This window comes from Centropristis striata, chromosome 5 (genome assembly GCF_030273125.1).
Source record: "Centropristis striata isolate RG_2023a ecotype Rhode Island chromosome 5, C.striata_1.0, whole genome shotgun sequence".
Classification (NCBI taxonomy): domain Eukaryota; kingdom Metazoa; phylum Chordata; class Actinopteri; order Perciformes; family Serranidae; genus Centropristis; species Centropristis striata.
The window spans coordinates 40,866,741-40,886,031 of NC_081521.1; the positions used below are offsets into that span (position 1 = coordinate 40,866,741).

The window sequence follows — 19,291 nt, forward strand, 5'->3', positions numbered from 1 at the left end:
ATCCACCTCATAGTTGTATGCGGTCTGTGTCTTACCTGGAGGAGGTAGATGATCCAGAGCTCCTCTTCTTTTACAATGGCGACACCTGGTGGCGGAATGGAGACACTGCAGGCTGCAGTCAAAACAAACCTCAACCTTCTCTTGTCCCTGGATTCTTTCCGTAGCTTGCGCCAACTGTAAGCTTATGTCGCTTTGACATATAGGAGTGTGACAATTGTTGCAAAGGGTGCAGGATTATCGATATCAGTATGGATTTCCATCAGCCACACTTGATCGGTGATTGTCTCATTCATATTTTTACATTTCTGACTGAGGAGGATTTAATCAGCGCCTCCAGTGTGTGTAAGGTAAGGAGTGTCCAACTTGCGGAAGTAACTCATATCTATTAAGAACGAGATTATTATTATAATGTCCAAATGTGTGTGACTTGTGTGTGATTACAGTGATTTATTTTTTATTTCTTAGGACTGGAACGAGGCTGCAGAGACTCCTTGGTTATGGAGGTGAGCTTTGTTTGTATTTTCATACCGTCACCCTGTTAAAATAATCATTTTTTTTTTTTCAAGTTTTGCAGGAAACGCAAAAAACTTCACCCAAAGTGTAACATACAGTGGTGGAAGAAGTATTCAGATTCCTTACTTAAGTAAAAGTACCAATACCACACTGTGAAATTACTCCACTACAAGTAAAAGTCCTGCATTCAAAACTTACTGAAGTAAAAGTACAGAAGTATCAGCATCAAAATGTACTTAAAGTATCAAAAGTAAAAGTACTCATTATGCAGATTGGACCCACTTGGATTGTTTTATATATTCTAAAAATATATTGTTGGATTATTATTTTTGATGCATTTATGTAGGGACCGCTTTCATTTTCTCATTTTAACTATTTAATATGCTTTTATGAGGTCTAATTTAGGAAATGTCACTTTAAACTTTAAACCGATCATGTTTTCATGTGTGAGTAAAAAGTATAACATTTTCCTCTAAATGTAGTGGAGTAGAAGTATAAAAATACATAAAATGGAAATACTCAAGTAAAATTTTGAGGTACTTGTACTTTACTTAAGTACAGTACTTGAGTAAATGTACTTAGTTACATTCCACCACTGGTAACATATGACATTTATTGATCATTTCACTCAAAAAGGATGTAACAAAGGATGGCTGTTGGCATAGTAATAACACTGTGTGTAAATTATGTAACTTAAAAGAAATAAATGACTTAGGCAATTTTTTGAACATGCCTTTGCGACTCAAGCAAGATATGGTAACACTTTATTTTGAAGGTGTCTACATAAGAGTGACACAAGCCTGTCAGAAACATGACATGACCAGTATCATGAGCATTAATGTTACTTCAAAGTGTCATTAATGTTCATGACACATCCCATGTCATGTTTCTGACACGCTCATGTCACTCTTATGTAGACACCTTCAAAATAAAGTGTTACCATATCTTGCTTAAGTCACAAAGGCATGTTCAAAAAATTGCCTAAGTCACATTTTATTTTGACTTAGGCATAATAAATCCGCCTAAGTCACACACTTGACATAGGCCATTATCTTAAAGGGGTAAAATCACATGATCTGATTAACTGAGGGTGTAGGAGATTTTAACCATAGGTGGCAATGAGGAGATGATTTAGGCAAAAAAAAAACATTTTGACAAGAAATGACTTAGGTGATTATTTTAACAGTGTGACGACGTATTGTCAAGACGTAATGCATGTGATGTTGGCTAGTTGAGAACCTGTTACCGCGACAACCACACCCCCAGATAACTGAGTCACTCTTTTCGCAACACCACCTCCTGCATAACAGCACACTTTATAGTTGTTCATAATCTTTTTGTTGTAGTTTTGTAATTGTTTTGATCTGTTTTTTCATTTGTGATTGGTTTGCTCCTTTTTTTTTGTCGAATTGTGTCTTTCTGCAGTCATTTTGTGTCTGTATGTAGTAAGTTTGTGTCTCCTTACAGTTAAGTTGTGTCTCTTTGCAGTTGTGTTAGTTAAATTGTAGTCCTTTTGTTCCTCTTTATAGTTGTTTTATTTATACAGCTTTGTTTCTGTTGTCTTTTTGTGTCTTTCTGTAGTAACTGTATGGCTCTTTGTACTTTGTTTCCTTCTGTAGTCATTTTGTTTCACTTTAAAGTCATTTTGTTTCACTTTAAAGTCATTTTGTGACTCTTTGTAGTTGTTTTTGTCTTTCTGTAGTCATTTTGTGTCTCTAGTTGTTTTTGTCTCTTTGTTGTCATTTTGTTTCACTTTAAAATCATTTTGTGACCATTTTTTGTGTCTCTTTGTAGTTGTTTTGCATCTCTTCAAAGTTATTTTGTGTCTCTTTGTTACATCTCCATAACTGTCTTTTTTTCTGTTTTATTTTCTGTGGTCATTTTGAGTCTCTTCCTGGCTGGTGTGCGTCTCATTCAGTGACATTTGGTAGTTGAAGGCCAGGGTTGGTCCATACACCTTGGTCTGTGACCATGAGAGCTGTTTTGTAATCCATCCATGTCTTTGAATAATAAAAAAAATTAAAAAAAAATCTTAACCCATAAGAACCCACGGTGACATTGGTGTAACAAACACTTTAGTGACTTCTCCAAAATGTGGCTGTGACTGGAAACAGAAATCTAAAAAAGTAGCTAATTTCAAAAAGCTTATTTTTTGTTACGATTTTTTGTTTAAACCCATTTAACAATTCTAATTTGTTAATAGGGTGTCCTTTATTGCATTTAACCCTGTTAGGGTTTGTTGTTTATTTTTTATTATTGATTTATTCTTATTTTGTTACTTAAAAACAAATCTGAAAAATAATTTGTTGTGAAACAGCACTATTAATGTCACAATTTGAGAAAAAGACAAATTTGTGTTTCTGTAAGCAGAAAAGGTGTCGAGTTTATTCATATAAAAATAAGAAATATAATAAAAGTAAACACCATAAACACCCAACGTGACATATATGTTACATCACAGATCTTTGACATTTAGGGGTAGAATAAAAAAAACAAAACGTCAGAAATGTGTGCTTTGTGGCCCACTTGGTCTGTGGTGTATCCTCCATGATTTTCCTTCAAGGATAAATAGCTCTGGGTTCTTTTGGGTTAATATCAAACTCTGTGGTCCCTTCAGGAGGATGTGTCTGCAGCGCTGGAGTTTCTGTAACCTGTCTGTGTTGGCGAGTGAACACGTGAAGCAGTCATGGAAGAGATACTTCCTGCGACGTTGCCATTTAGAGATGAAGATGACGAAAGGCAGGTCAGGAGGTTACACCTGCAAAAGCCTCAGAGGACACACAGGTATGCCGTCTCTCTCCGGGATCTCATTTGCACGACTTCATAATGCGTCTCATCTCATTTTTTCAACATGATCTCACAGAAATCCGTGGAATAGCCACGGAATCGCTCATATTTCCGTGAAACTGACACGGATTTCGCTACAATGCAAGTTAATGCCAGTCATATCCCGTGGCTATTCCAACATACAAAGTGATTATGTACATTCACTGAGTGAAGATTTAGAAAATAAAACATATATTTCTCTCTAGAAATGTGATCAAAATCCATTTTTATGCAGAAACTAAGTCAAAATATTGATTTTTTTTCACTAAAAATGGACACAAACCAATAGGAAGTTCCAAAAAAGTGCTGGATCATTCTCATAATTCAACGTGCAGCATATTTCCTTAAGTTTCCCCCCAAAAAAGATACCAAATGACTAAAAAAAGACACAAAATGACCAAAAAAGACACAGAATGACCAGAAAAGACACAAAAATACAAAAAAAAAAGACACAAAATTACCAAAAAATTTAAAAAAATGACTAAACAATCCCAAAAATTATCAAAAAAGACACAGAATGACCAGAAGACACAAAATTGACACGGACACAGATTTCGCTACAATGCAAGTTAATGCCAGTCATATCCCGTGGCTATTCCAACATACACAGTGATTATGTACATTCACTGAGTGAATATTTAGAAAATAAAACATGTATTTCTCGCTAGAAATGTGATCAAAATCCATTTTTATGCAGAAACAAAGTCAAAATATGAATTTTTTCACTAAAAATGAGAGAACTGTCCTCCATGTTTTTTGTTCTGACCGCCAGAATCTTGAAAGTCACGTGACTTGGAACAAACCAATAGGAACAAATATCCATGGAATAGCCACGGGATATGACTGTCATTAACTTGCATTGTAGCCAAATCCGTGTCAGTTTCACGGAAATTTGAGTGATTCCGTGGCTATTTCACGGATTTCTGTGAGACCAGGTTCCATTTTTTCCCCTGACATGCTGTCCATCAGGCCGGGTGGCAGGGTTTGTGTACCTGCAGGGGAACTCAGCTCAGCTTCCTGACCTCTGGGACAGCAGCAGCGCCACAGTGTGCAGCGCCTCGGCTGATGGGACAATCCGAGCATGGGACATCCAAAACGTCAGTACCAACAACTTAATCCTGCTACTATCCTGAGTGTTTTTATGTTTGGGGGCACAGAGTTTGACTGATGTTACTACATAATCCACATTTTTGTAAATTTAGGTATGTGAGGTTAATCTGTTCTCAATTTATTTTATGACTCTCATATGGTGTTAACAAATAATACCATAGAAAATACACTACTGGTCAAAAGTTTTAGAACACACCAACTTTTCCGGAATTTAATTGACAATGATGCAGTTTAATGTCTCAGTGTACTCTGAAATTCATTTAAAATTCTTTATTGAGCGTGAAAGTAAAAAAAAGATTCAAAATCACATTTTATGTTGGACTAAAGGACTAAAAAAAAGACACAAAATGACCAAAAAAAGACACAAAATGACAAAAAAAGACACCAAAAGACACAAAATAACTAAAAAAAGACACCAAAAGACACAAAATGACTAAAAAAAAGACACAAAATGACAAAAAAAGACACAAAATGACAAAAAAGACACCAAAAGACACAAAATGACTAAGAAAAGAATTGAAAAATGGACAAAATAGCCCAAGACTCCATAGAGTTAAGTTGTTAACCCATTTCTTGTTCCCTGAAAAAGGCCTACTTGTATAATTCTGAAATGTACATTATTTTCCAGTTTTGGTTAAGCTTACCTTTTTTTATTTACCTCTGGCAGTTCACCACTTACCTTTGGACCCTTTCAAGCTGTTCATTTGACTTGAACTGCTTGAATTTCAATAAAAAACTGGAAAAATTGGGGTGTTCTAAAACTTTTGACCGGTAGTGTATGTAAATATGTAAAAGTCATCATTACAGGGATAATTCAGATTGACTGAAGTGGAACTGGAGTTATTCATCCATAGTCCCCTTAAATGCTGTAAGTCCTCATCAGGCCATATCTGAAATATATTGTTTTATTGTCATTGACATTGTTTGAATGCAGGCATCATACTGCAGTCAGCATTCAGTTTGATTCCAGCCAAACACTATGAAAACCAACTTTCTCCAACAGTTCCCTCTTCTTAGTTAAAAGTCAAAAAGCCACTAGTTTAAATACCCTCACCTGGGGTATAAGGTTATAATAGTTTTGGATTTTTCATTAGTTTTAGTTTTAATTCCATTGTCAGTTTTTGTTTTCAATTCAGTTTGTTTTTATTAGTTTTTAGAGTGTGTTTGCTAGTTTTTATTTTTTGGAAAATGCTTTGTTTTAGTTTAGTTTTTATTAATTTTAGTGTTAGTTTTAGTGTTTTTGTAATGGGGTATTTGTTGGGTCCAGATTCAATAAGGTCACAATAAATGTTTCCTTTATTTCCTTTGTCTGAAACATCTCAGCCCCAATAAGTTTATTAAGTCATAAAACCAGAAAGATGAAATTACGGAAGCCCTGAACCGCAAGTGAAGAAATTTTTTTTTAGATGTTATCTTGTTATTTCGAGATCATATCTCGTTATTTCAAGATAATATCTCATTATTTCGAGATAACACACCTATGTAAAAAAAAAAAATAATTAAAAAAAATAATAATAATAATAAAAAAAAAAAAAATTAATTCGTAATTACGAGATATTATCTCGAAATAATGAGATAATATCTGAAGAAAAAAAATTTTGGAAATGTTTTTTTTTTTAAATTCTTATTTTTTTTTTTACATATGTTTATTATCTTGAAATAACGAGATATGATCTCGAAATAACAAGATAACATCTCAAAAAAAAATTTCTTCACTTGCGGTTCAGGGCTTCCGTATGAAATAGATTTCATATCAAATCAAAAAGGTTTACGAATGAAAAAAGCTGACAAAGACGAAAACGAAGGACATTTCCACTTTAATTTTAGTTAGTTTTAGTTAGCTTTGTAACCCCACAATACAGTTTCAGTTAGTTATCTTTTTTTTTTTTTTTAACTCTCGTTTTTATTTTTATTTCTGTTAACGAAAATGTTTTTTCAATTCTAGTTTTCGTTATTTCGTTAGTTTTCGTAAACTATAATAACCTTGAAAATGCCTCCTTCTCTCTCAGGGTAAAGTCCTGTGGTGCAGCCCTGTGCAGAGTCCTCTGACGGCCATAATAAGTGATGAAAAGCATGAAGTTGTGATCACAGCAGACTCCACAGGCCTCATCAAGACCTGGCAGGGTCAGAGCGGCCAGGAGGTGGCCTCCTATTCTTCTGCATCCCCAGACTGTACATTACTACAGTACAGTATCAACGACAAGTGGTTTCTGACTGTAAGCACCTTCAGTATTTCTGGGTTTGTATATCTAAAAATAACAGCTTTTTTTTATTCTAATAAGTCATTTTTTTCTTCTCTAGGTTGGAACCAGTCAGGGATCCGTGTGTACACTAGCTGATTCAGCTTTGACGAAAAAGTCTAGCGTTACTGTGTGTGACTCCTTTAAAGTCAACACACTCCTTATTTCACCTGACAGGAAATGGATCGCTGCTGGAACTAAGGACAACGATGATATCAGTCCAAAGGTATTTCTTGTTGTTTTTGACAGCCTGACTTTATGTTTGTGTTTCCTGCTCTGTTCTTGTGTGTTTTCTTTTTACCACATTAACTCTGTGCAAATGACACAAATAGGAACCATGAATTTGCATTTTGTAGATTTGTGTTGTTTGCTTTGTTGGCAGGTGATTTACACTGAGACTTTGACCTCGCCGACAGAGGACGAGGATCCTCTGTGCCAGTCTGTGCCCGTCGCTGGCTGCCAGGCGGCTGTCTTCGTCCCCACCCAGCCCGCCAGACTGGCCATTATCCACCACCAGAGCCACAATAACAAAGCCCTCACTGTCTTCGATGTCAGCATTACAAAGACTAAGTACAAGTCAGAGATCAAGGGTGAGGACTGAGATATGTGCAGATTAACTTTGATATGCTTTAAACACACAGTGTGTAACTTCTGTCACTATAGCGGCTTCACAATCAAAACAGTAACTATAGGCAGAACTCAATGACGTCATAGTCTAGACGGAATTGTCCAAAAAGTGAAAGTGAGGAGCATTTATGGGTACAAGTCAGGAACCGGCCTACTTTACTTATTTCAAGGGTGCTGAATCAAAAAAAATGGTTCCCAAGCGAAATTTTGAGTTTTTGACCTTCTCATTTGCATATCAAAATGGCGGCCAAATTGCCCATCTTGCTCAGTCATTCAGTCAGTCAGTCAAGCCGTTAAGGGTAATAAATGAATGAATAATATAAGATTCAGCATCACTAACTGATTCTGGGGGGAGTTGGGGCTTCAGACCCCCAGTGTTGGGTTTTAATGACAGCAAAATGTATGTAAACCTAAATGTAACATGAAAGTTTGTTACATTAACTGGTCTGTGAACATTATTTCTGTCTAAGTCCAGTCAGGTACATTTTCATCAGCACTGGTGGTTATTAAACAATTAGGACAACAACTCCCATGATCCCATGCTTCTTCCTGATAGTCTAGAGGGATTTCAGAATAAAGGCCTCCTATGAGAAGTGAGGAGCATTTATGGGTACAAGTCAGGAACCAGCCTACTTTACTTCTCATTTGCATATCAATATGGCGGCCAAATTGCCCATCTTGCTCAGTCATTGGACCATTTCCCCTTAGTTTTTTTGTAAGTAGGCAATCAAAGATGAGGAAATTAAGTTTCTGGATCTATAGTCTAGGGTCAGAGCAAGGATATAGTGGAGGCTCAGTGTCTTTTATCATTTTCATTGGGGTGTTCTAAAACTTCTGACCGGTAGTGTAAATTTAACAGTTTTTATGAATGTTGGCACCCTTTAAAAATGTACAGGACAACTCAATATCTCAGAATTAATCCCGTAATCTACAGCACCAATCAAATGTTGCTGTTCACTTGCACTGGTATAATTTTTAAATCTCATCTTAGTCCAGCAGGTGGAGTCCTTCCCGTTGACGCTGAACTCTGGGTCCTCACAAATCCTTCTGGAGGCTAAGGACAGCAACTGCTTAGTGTTGGCAGCTGGTCCAGAGCTGAGGGTGTTCTCTCTGAAAGGAGCCCTGCTTGCTAGCTTTCAAGAGCACACTATGCCTATCTCTTCTATATGTGTGGTAGGTTGTTTTCTCATTTGGAAATTAAAGTTTGGTCTAGCTTTTAACTGATTATTTTACTATTTATTTATTCCCGTTGTATTTTAGTTTTTATCTTTTATTTTCTATCCTGTTGTCTTTTAGTCTTTTAGTTTTTCTCCTGTCCTGTTGTCTTTTAGTCTTCTCTAAAATCTCATCTGGATCCTCGGTGCCTTGCCATGTCTCTACACTGTCAATCAATATGTGCTGTGTGTGAGTCTGAGTGTGTTTGTGTGCGTGCATGACTAAATGCGTGTGTGCATGTTTGTGTATGTATACTTACAGATGTGTATGTGGGGGAGGGAGGGGTGGGTTTTGTCATTTTTATTGTTTGTTTTTTCTTATTTTTTCTTTTTTCTTGTAAAGCACTTTGTGTTGCATTTTTATGTATGAAAAGCGCTATATAAATAAAGTTTGATTTGATTTGAAGTTTGAAATTTCCCTTCACCTGTTTGGAGAAAGCCAAGTATAAGTGTCTTCATAATTACAGGATAGCTTTCGTGTGGTGACGGCATCCAAGGACCTGTCCTTACGAGTGTTGACATGGAGAAAAGACAGAGACCAGGGGTTGACCCTGGAGAGCAGATACCACTTACTGGGAGGCTCTCACACAATGTCCAGGTACTGTAATTCTGTAGGGGTGTGCATTGGCACTTCCCTCACAATTCGATTTGATTACGATTCACCAGGTAACGATTCGATTCTACGATGCATCACAATTCTTCTGCACACAACAAGGGACATTTTTCGTCAGTCATGAGGCAATTCAAGCAGTCAGATAGGCCTAATAACAATAGATTTTACTGGTTTTATTTTGAAAAGATGGCAAAATGAATCTCCTGCCTGAGTTCAGCTAAGAGTAAGGAAAGAGAAATGCCTCCTCCTGCCATAAAAAGGAACCTGCTGAGGTGAAATCTACATCAGCTAAATGTCGAGCCCTTGTTCCTGAGCTAGGGAAGACGTTAGCGCTATCCCAGCTAGCTAGCTATCGCTAGTTTTCATAAAGCAAAAATGTAACGTGAACGAGTCGACTTTAAATAGGCAAATACAATGGTAATTACCTATCAATAGTACTTTCTATAAAAACTTAAATGTTAAGTTCTGTCAAATACTACCACATACTTCAGTCACAACAAATCAAAACAGCTTGTCCCGCTAGCTTACCTGTGCTTACCCGTGCATGTCTGGAAGGACAGGGAGTGGGTCGGGTTAGCGTTGTGTTTACTGGAACTTTGACAGGGGCTCAAAGGCCACCTTGGCCGTAAATTGAACATTTTTTCACAGGGCATCAAGGCCAGAGTGTGAAATTCCCACCCTGTCCCCCACAACTTCCCACTGGAGGACAGGAAATAAACATAAACGATTATGGCACTTTGCCGCATCGATGCTGAATCGTGCATGCCCCGCATTGCGATGCATCGCCGAATCGATTATTGTTGACACCACTAGTATTCTGTATGTTTTAGTTCTGGTCTGCTGTATCAGCAAAAGTTATTATTATTGCAACAGCCCAAATGCATTATGTTTAAAAAACAGAATAACAGGAGCGCTGCTGGTGTCCCTAAATACACCGGTGCTCTTGCAATGGGTAAACAGTGAACTCAAAAGAAGAAAATGCAGGCACTCTGGTGGATTGACAGAAGTTAAAAACCCTTTATTTTACATTGGTTGCATGTGTTTTTGTCTCCATTCTCCCTGAGGAAGGCGCAAGCCGACACGCGTTGGTGTTTTTTATATGCAACCCATGTAAAATAAAGGCTTTTTAACTTTTGTCAATCCACCAGAGTGCCTGCATTTTCTTCTTTTGAGCGTCATGTTTAAAGTTGACTTTATGTTTTGTGTCCTATTTTCCAGAGGGTTCACTCATGTCGCCTGCGATTACTCCAGCATCGTAGCCTCGACAGAAGGGAATGACGGGAAAGACGTCCTCAAAGCGTATTCTTTCACCTCCTGAGCTTCGCTGCTCCACATTAAGGTGCCTACAAGCAGTTTGCACAACTCACAGGAAGGATTTTCTTTTATTATGAACTGTTCATCATATATACAAACATTAGGATGCTCTTTGGTAAGTCTATGTATACAGAAAGCAGAATGTAACGCTAAACACTTATGAGAGATGCTATGTTATAGGAAAGGCATTCATACACTGCGTGGTGACAAACTTGTTAAGAAAGTCTTGGAAGGTTTAAGGATAATGTTCTTATCTATGGAGCTGAGGTATGTCACTGTTAAATATTACCAGTCTTAAGGCATAATATTCAACTGTCAATATGTTCCTCCATTCACTAATTGATGAAGGAAATATGAGGCATGTTAGATCTGTATTAGTGACAATAATCTACATCAGGGGTGTCAAACCAAATTATTATATTATTATTGTACTATAAAAGCTGACCCGCCGGTATTACACTGTGCATTTACCGCTAATACTAGATTTATTATTGTTGTTTTATTTTTAAATGTATTAACCTGTTGAAAAACTTTTTGATATTTTGATATTTAAATCAAAAGGATGCAAATAGAAAAGAGGCATATGATTTTTATTTAATTTGAATTTAAAAAATTAATGACATTGATGTGTTTTTTATTTGAAATTTGATTTTGCATGTCTGCACTATTTAGTTATATATTGTATGTTTATAAGCATTGCTGGTTCCATATTTAATGTTAAAGCAAAACATGTTTGGTATATATTAAAAGGTTTATTTGTTCAATGTTGGCCCGCGATTTTATTCAAGTTTTAAATTTTGGCCCATTGTGTATTTGAGTTTGACACCCCTGCTCTACATACTATAAGATTTTACATTTAGCCCAACTTGACAAAATCTTGACAAAGTAAATCATTTGGTTACAAGGCACAAAAGCATCCTTTCCTATGTATTTCCTCCAAACAAACAGACATACAGGCAGTGAAACACGTATACATGACTGGTAGTCCTTATGTTAAAGGGCAGGAAGAGGATTTTTGCTTCTCATCCTCTTCGATGAACGCACTTCTCATGTCCTCAATGACACACTGGAGGGCTCTAGTCATGGATTCATACACTTTGCTTCCATCCTCTGAGTTGTTTTCCATCTGTTCAAAGGCAGACAAGACTCATAAGTTGACAAGGAAATCAATTAAACTGTTAAAAAGAACCATGTGCATTGATTTTCTTACCCAGGTGAAAGCCTTTATTGTACGATTCAGGAAAGCATTTTCAACCTCTTCTGGTATTACCTGCATTTGAGCCATACAATCTAGTATGCATGTTAATGTTTGTTTCGGGGCCTGGGAAGAGATGAATATTATGGTTATTAGAGGTGGGAATGCCAACGATGCAATTTTATCCCGATACTTGAGTCACAATACGATATTATTGCGATTTTAAGCATTTTGCGATATGGTGAATATTGAGATACAATACATTGCGATTAAACTGTTTAACTGCATTCTGTGTCCACAAAATTAAAATCAGTCAAGAATTGAAAATAAGAGAAAATTCTCAATCTATTCATCTCATCTCAACAAGAAAAAAATTCAGAGCAGTGAAGCATAAAGTTGAGGAAAGTTTGATAAAATGCTGCAGTCGTTGTCATCCATACATGTTTAAGATCTGTTAAGTTCTATTTGACTGAATCAGTCAACCAGTCAAACAGAACTTAACAGATATTAAACAGGTATGGATGACAACGACTGCAGCATTTTATCAAACTTTCCTCAACTTTAAGCTTCACTGCTCTGAATTTTTTCTGAATAAATTATAGAAAATGCTTAACTTTGAAGCGTTATTTCAACAACTTCCCGACAAAATACACGATGTCCACAAATGTCACCTATAGATTCCTTAGATCTTTTAGTTTTATATGATACATAGTATCTCCAGTGTATTCCTAAAAGTGAGCCTGCTACTACTGTTGGACACTTAATATCGATACTTGGCGGGCCATGAATCGATATAATATTGCTACACAAAATATTGCGATACTATGCTGTATCGATTTTCCCCCACCTCTAATATTTAGATAAACTCTGTAGCTCCAGGCACTTCATTGTAACGTTGCTGTTGTTTTCAATGTGAACGGGCACAGAGAGCTCACTGACCTGGTCCAGTGTGTTAAAGACGGTGTGAGCGTCAGCGTGGTTAGAGTTCAGGGCCACGGCGTCCTGGACGGAGATGACGGGCTCTTTGAGCTGCTCCAGCCACGCCCACATGAGCCCAGTGAGGATGAAGGGGTCCCGCTCCAGACACAGCCTCTCCCAGCCCCCGCCTTGGTTCAGCTCTGCCTGCACACATTCAGCCAGACGAGTTTCACCCTGATATACACTACCAGTCAAAAGTTTTAGAACACCCCAACTTTTCCAGAATTTAAGTGAAAATGATGCAGTTTAATGTCTCAGTGTACTCTGAAATTAATGCATATAACAAATAAACAATTGAAGTTAAAAAAAAGAAATCAGAGAATCAATTTAGAAAGGAAAATGTATTCTAAACTGTTGACTCATCAAAGTAGAAGTTGCAGAAGTTCCCTTAAATGTGGAGCAACTTGTAGGTTGTAAGTGATCAAGAAAAGTTGGGACACCTGTAGGAATTGGTAGCAACTTAGCAACTTTCAAGGCTTGATCAACCTCCGTTGCTGCAGAACTGCTTTAAGTTTTAGTTTAATTAGGCAACATTTTGAGAAGGCTTACAATTTCTGAGTAACATACACTACTGGTCAAAAGTTTTAGAACACCAACTTTTCCAGAATTTAATTGAAAATTATGCAGTTTAATGTCTCAGTGTACTCTGAAATTAATGCACATTTGCAACATTTAAAATTCTTTATTGAGCATGATAGTGTTTTGAAAGTTTTATGTTGGACTAAGGACTAAAAAAAGACACAAAATGACCAAAAAAATACACAAAATGACAAAAAAAAGACACCAAAAGACACAAAATGACAAAAAAAAAGACTCAAAATGACTTACAAAGACATGAAAATAATTGAAAAATGGGCAAAATAGCCCAAAACTCCATAGAGTTCAGTTGTTAACCCATTTCTTGTTCCCTGAAAAAGGCCTACTTGTATAATTCTGAAATGTACATTATTTTCCAGTTTTGGTTAAGCTTACCTTTTTTTATTTACCTCTGGCAGTTCACCACTTACCTTTGGACCCTTTCAAGCTGTTCATTTGACTTGAACTGCTTGAATTTCAATAAAAAACTGGAAAAATTGGGGTGTTCTAAAACTCTTGACCGGTAGTGTATATATATTAAAACTTTTTTAAAGAAGTTCCGACATAGCAGCTACATGTAGAATTGAAGTGATCATGTGGGTTTGGGCGTAGGTTGTTGTCTTTTACATTTAATTTGGAAGGGTCACTTTGTTTTTTGTCATTCAGAAAAAAAACTAGGACTAGTGTGCCTGCAGTCATTAACAGCTAACTGAACTAACATTTTAACATAAATTGAGTTTTGTGTAAAGGACAAATTCAAGCATTTACATACACTGCAAAAAAAGAAAAGTTGGGTGAACCAAAAATTTCAAGGCAACAAACTTCGATACATTTTTAAGTTGGACAATTAAACTAAATATTTTAAGTTTTGTTTTTGAGTTTGCTCAACTCTGAAATTAGATTTTTGTCAACTCAACTGTACGTTGTACTAACTTATAATTTTACATTGTAATAACTTTTAATCCTTACTTCTGCTAACTTCTGCAATGTGCTGAATTGCCACGATTGTAACGCTGCTATGAAATGTCAGCTAATGTTGCGACCACAATTTTGAGTTAGCATTGATACGCTAATGGATACTCTTGTTGCTGTAACAAGCAGCGGCGCTAGCGCCAGTTAGCCGCTAGCATCAGTTAGCCGCTAGCATCAGTTAGCCGCTAGCTTTCGCTAATGACCGAATTTCACCCCTTTCCTGCATTTCACAGCAAAGAAATAAGAGTTATCAGAACTATTGTCCCTTGTTGTGAACCCCAACTTAAAGATATAAGTAACAACAACTCACCAACTTGTTTTTGAGCAGACAACTGGCTTCCTTTGTTGTGCTAACTTACATTATTGCCCTAAATGTCAATATTTATATTTCCAAGTTTTACCAACTTAAATCACTGTTTTAGGCCAAAAAATACAAGTTGGCTTTTTTGCAGAGTAGACTTTTGATTCTGCATGCATGTCCTCCAATTCTACAAATACCACGTTATTACTGGGTTATTACTGGGTTATTACTGGGTCATTTACCTGCCAGGCCAAGACTCTGTTCTTGTGCTCCTCTTCCCCATCAAGAAGAAGGTCCACTGCAAGCGCCTGTGCTACTAGCAGCCTCCTGGCTTCCAGGGACAACTCTGACTGCAGGGTAATAAAGGGCACCTCTGATTGTTCCTCTTCTCCATCTTCATGCTTCCTCCTGCTGATTCCTAACTCTTCCCTCTGCTCTTGTTTCCACTTGGACAACATGGTACTGTATTTGGATTCAGATTCATTGTTCCCCATAGACTCACTACGTTGGATGGTTTTCCGCTTCACTTTCTTCAGCAGAATGGATCCATCTTTTTGGGTCTCTAAATTCTTGACTTGCCAGAGTGAGCTTGTTGAGCCGTAGGAAACCTCCGACATGTTGCACTGATGCTGGACGGCAGGCTGAGTGGCCTCGGGAAGGTCCACATTACTCTGAGACATGGGGCCCAGGGGCTGTGTGTGGAGGTTGAGCTTGGAGCCCAGCCGTCTCAAGTCGGACTCGCTGTAGCTCAGACTTTTGCGATGGTAGAAAATGGGCGGCTCGTTGAAATGTCTGGGTAATATGGGCGCACCTGGCAAACGGGGCTTGCCAGGTGCATAAAACTCAGGGCCCATCTTCTCGATGACGCTGAGAGTCATCTCTATGTCTTCAATATCAGGCGCCTCCAGAATGTCTTCCTCAATCACCTGTCGGTTCTCTGCAATGTCCACCAGCAGCCGAGACACCAGCTGGACGATCTTCGGTAGGTGTTTCAGCTCCTTCCTCTCGTTGCCGTGCAGAATGTGTCTCTGGCGGTTCAGGTACTGGGACAGGGTGACCCGGTTGAGTCGAGGCTCCGCACAGGAGAACACGCTCCTCAAAGGGGCGAGGAACTGGACGAAATCCCTGACACAACGCAGCTGACCCCGCGTCTGGATCGAAGTAGGTCGTTTAGCACGTACGTATAAAATAGCCTGGTTAGCAGTCATCCTGGTGGTGTAAGCCAAGAAACATGCTAACAGCACACCTGCAGGGTGGAAAAGGGGAGCGCCTTAATTGTTTAGCAGATTATTCAGAGAAAGGATCAGACTTTGCTGTTCATCCAACATTCCTTACAAATCAAATCAAATCAAACTTTATTTATTTGGCGCTTTTCATACATAAAAATGCAACACAAAGTGCTTTACAAAAAATAAGAAAAAACAAACAGAGAGAGGGCGCCATCACAGAGACCACCAGGACCCGGGGAGACCGAGGCGGACTCCACACATGGTGCAGAGCCGCCCAGCCCCCCGGGCCCAGGGAGTCCCCAAGACCACATCCCCACGGGCAGACCCAACACACCCCCCAGTGAGGAGGCCCCCATGAGGAAACACTGGAGCTAAAGACTAAAAGACTAAAAGACTAAAAGACAACAGGACAGAATAAAAACTAAAAGACTAAAAGACAACAGGATAAAAACTAAAAGACTAAAAGACAACAGGATAAAAACTAAAAGACTAAAAGACAACAGGATAAAAACTAAAAGACTAAAAGACAACTGGACAGGATGAAAACTAAAAGACTAAAAGACAACAGGACAGGATAAAAACTAAAAGACAACAGGACAGGATAAAAACTAAAAGACTAAAAGACAACTGGACAGGATAAAAACTAAAAGACAACAGGACAGGATAAAAACTAAAAGACAACAGGACAGGATAAAAACTAAAAGACTAAAAGACAACTGGACAGGATAAAAACTAAAAGACTAAAAGACAACAGGACAGGATAAAAACTAAAAGACAACAGGACAGGATAAAAACTAAAAGACTAAAAGACAACAGGACAGGATATAAACTAAAAGACAACAGGACAGGATAAAAACTAAATCTACCTGTTCTGCCGAGCCCAGCGTGACAGTGCACCGCTATCTTTCCCTCCTGCAGGGCAAAAGCCATAACCTTCACCATGTCCAGCACCGTGGTGAGGCTGGCCACTCCGTAGTCACTCCAGCCAAAATTGTAGAAATAAACTGAAATGGTAAGAAGTTTTAGTAGGAGTAGTATTTTACAACGGCATACAATCTATTATACAATAGATAGATAGATAGATAGATAGATATACTTTATTTATCCCAAGCTGGGAAATTACAGTGTAGCAGCAGCATTACACACAGAGACAATAACAACACAATTAAATAAAAAGAACAACCTAGGCATACTTCAAGCAATAAAATATAAAAATACAATAAAAATACAATAAAAAATAAAGTGTCTAAAGAAGAGTATGAATTAAGGAGTAGAATAGAATTCCAGTGCAGAATAAATATGAATATACAGTATAAAAATGTTGGTGCTATGAAACAAATAAGGTGCAATGAACAGTGTGCATAAAGAACACATAAAGTGCATAGACAGCATGTAATAAACCAGGTTATTATCTGTTATTGTACAGTGTGATGGCATGTGGCAGTAAAGATTTTATATATGTATAAACATTCATTTTAAATATGTATAAACATTCAAATAGCCTACACTGTAAAAAATGTCTGTAGATTTTACGGTGGAAAACTGCTGAACTATGACAGTAAAAGACCATAAAATGATAAATTCAGTTTTACTATCTATCTATCTATCTATCTATCTATCTATCTATCTATCTATCTATCTATCTATCTATCTATCTATCTATCTATCTATCTATCTATCTATCTATATAATCAAAATGTTGTCTTGATGATCATTGATCAAGAACGGCCGCATAAAGCACTTACTGTTGTTTTCCATGAAGACCTCTGGGCGGTACGAGAAGCCGCTCTCTGGCTCCAGAGGGTTTCCACAGGTGGCATGTTCACCAGGTATCTGTAGGTTGATCACTGATTTAATACCATTCCTTAACAGAAACACACACACACAAACAGAGACATGAACAAGTCATTATTCTCATCTCCTCAGGTGCTGTGTGTCGCTGGAAGACCATGAAACAAAGCTGCTGTACCTTTTGAATTGATCAATGATGTTATACTTCTCAATGATTTCTGTTGAGGGTCTGGACATAGCGAGAAGATTATCAGAAACCCTAAAACAATAGAACAAGTTAGTGGGTTGGAAAACTGTTATGTTTTGTTGTACTACACTGTAAAAAAATAATCTGTTAAATTTACGGTAAATTACCGGCAGCTGTGGTTGCCAGAACTTCACCGTAAAAAATACAGTGAGGGGGTTTTCTACTGTAAATTTAAATATCAGCAAAAACTAATTTAGACTGAATATTCTCGTTATTTTTAAGGTAATTGTGTCATTCATTCACACATCATGGCAAATCTCCATTCACTTTACATGAAAATGTTATATTTTTACAGCAAAACTGTGCGTTTCCTACAGTTCATGACAGTAAAAGTAAAAATTGTGCTATTCCTTGATAAATTACAGTGAGTGGGTTTTCCATTGTAAATTTAAATGTAAATATCAGCAAAAACTGTAATTTAGACTGAATATTCCTGTTATTTTTAGGGTAATTGTGTCATTCATTCACACATCGTGGAATATCTCCATAAAATTTGCATTAAAATGTTATATTTTTACAGCAAAACTGTGTGTTTCTTCCAGTCAATGACAGAAAAAAGTAAAAGTTTTATGCTATTCTTTGATTTACGGTAATTAAAAGTGTCTAGTGTCTATTTAAGCCCTATTTCTGATGTATTTGACAGTGTTTTACTGTTATTTCTACAAACATTTTTTTTACAGTGTACAGTTCATGACAGTAAAAGTAAAAATTGTGCAATTCCTTGATTTATGGTAATTAAAAGTGCCTACTACGGTGATACACAATTTTTAATTTTACGCCCCATTCCTGATGCAATTTGACTGTGTTTTACTGTAATTTCTACAAACATTTTTTACAGTGTATCACAACTACTAAAGAAGAACAAGCATGTTTACCAGGACGAGTAGAGGCCTTTTATGGCCTGTTGGTCTTCACTCCAGTAACTCGGGTTATCATACTTGCAGGCTTGACCTCCACAGCCGATTGAGCATTGCATATGTGCAGGAACAATAAAACGTATAGCTTCTCCTACTATTGTGTACCTCGCCCTGGGAGCTCTGACTGGAGATATTATAGAGTGGAAGAAAAGAAGACAACTTGATATTACAAAACACTTAAATCGTAAGTTATATACACTACCGGTCAAAAGTTTTAGAACACCCCAATTTTTCAATTTTTTTATTGAAATTCAAGCAGTTCAAGTCAAATGAACAGCTTGAAAGGGTCCAAAGGTAAGTGGTGAACTGCCAGAGGTAAATAAAAAAAGGTAAGCTGAACCAAAACTGAAAAATAATGTACATTTCAGAATTATACAAGTAGGCCTTTTTCAGGGAACAAGAAATGGGTTAACAACTTAACTCTATGGAGTCTTGGGCTATTTTGTCCATTTTTGAATTCTTTTCATGTCTTTGTAAGTCATTTTGTGTCTTTTTTTGGTCATTTTGTGTCTTTTTTTGGTCATTTTGTGTCTTTTTTTAGTAATTTTGTGTCTTTTGGTGTCTTTTTTTGGTCATTTTGTGTCTTTTTTGGTCATTTTGTGTCTTTTTTTTAGTCCTTTAGTCCAAC

At 37.2% G+C, this 19,291-nt stretch overlaps 2 protein-coding genes across 2 annotated transcripts; one reads left to right on the forward strand and one right to left on the reverse strand.

Moving 5' to 3' along the window:
* The first annotated feature begins 38 nt into the window (after window positions 1-38).
* fbxw12 (F-box and WD repeat domain containing 12) lies at window positions 39-11,701 on the forward strand. Its single transcript, XM_059333905.1, has 11 exons — window positions 39-347; window positions 466-503; window positions 3,131-3,297; window positions 4,309-4,436; window positions 6,459-6,665; window positions 6,751-6,915; window positions 7,072-7,279; window positions 8,308-8,489; window positions 8,998-9,128; window positions 10,362-10,482; window positions 11,457-11,701. The coding sequence occupies exons 1-10, from the start codon at window positions 249-251 to the stop codon at window positions 10,459-10,461; spliced, it is 1,425 nt and encodes a 474-aa protein (XP_059189888.1). The 5' UTR covers window positions 39-248; the 3' UTR covers window positions 10,462-10,482; window positions 11,457-11,701.
* Window positions 11,074-18,875, reverse strand: ptpdc1b (protein tyrosine phosphatase domain containing 1b; the record flags this gene model as incomplete). Its single annotated transcript, XM_059333907.1, has 8 exons — window positions 11,074-11,583; window positions 11,668-11,778; window positions 12,592-12,774; window positions 14,722-15,725; window positions 16,575-16,712; window positions 17,454-17,572; window positions 17,678-17,758; window positions 18,622-18,875. Coding segments are annotated over 8 exons (2,028 nt in total), but the record flags the coding sequence as incomplete, so codon positions are not given.
* Between the last annotated feature and the right edge of the window lie 416 nt (window positions 18,876-19,291).

Excerpts from the sequence above, each read along its gene's own strand:
- fbxw12 (XM_059333905.1), top strand. The coding sequence starts at position 249 with ATGGATTTCCATCAGCCACACTTGATCGGTGATTGTCTCATTCATATT. Across the intron at positions 7,280-8,307 it reads GTACAAGTCAGAGATCAAGG|TCCAGCAGGTGGAGTCCTTC; the intron begins GTGAGGACTGAG and ends ATCTCATCTTAG. Across the intron at positions 8,490-8,997 it reads CTATCTCTTCTATATGTGTG|GATAGCTTTCGTGTGGTGAC; the intron begins GTAGGTTGTTTT and ends TCATAATTACAG.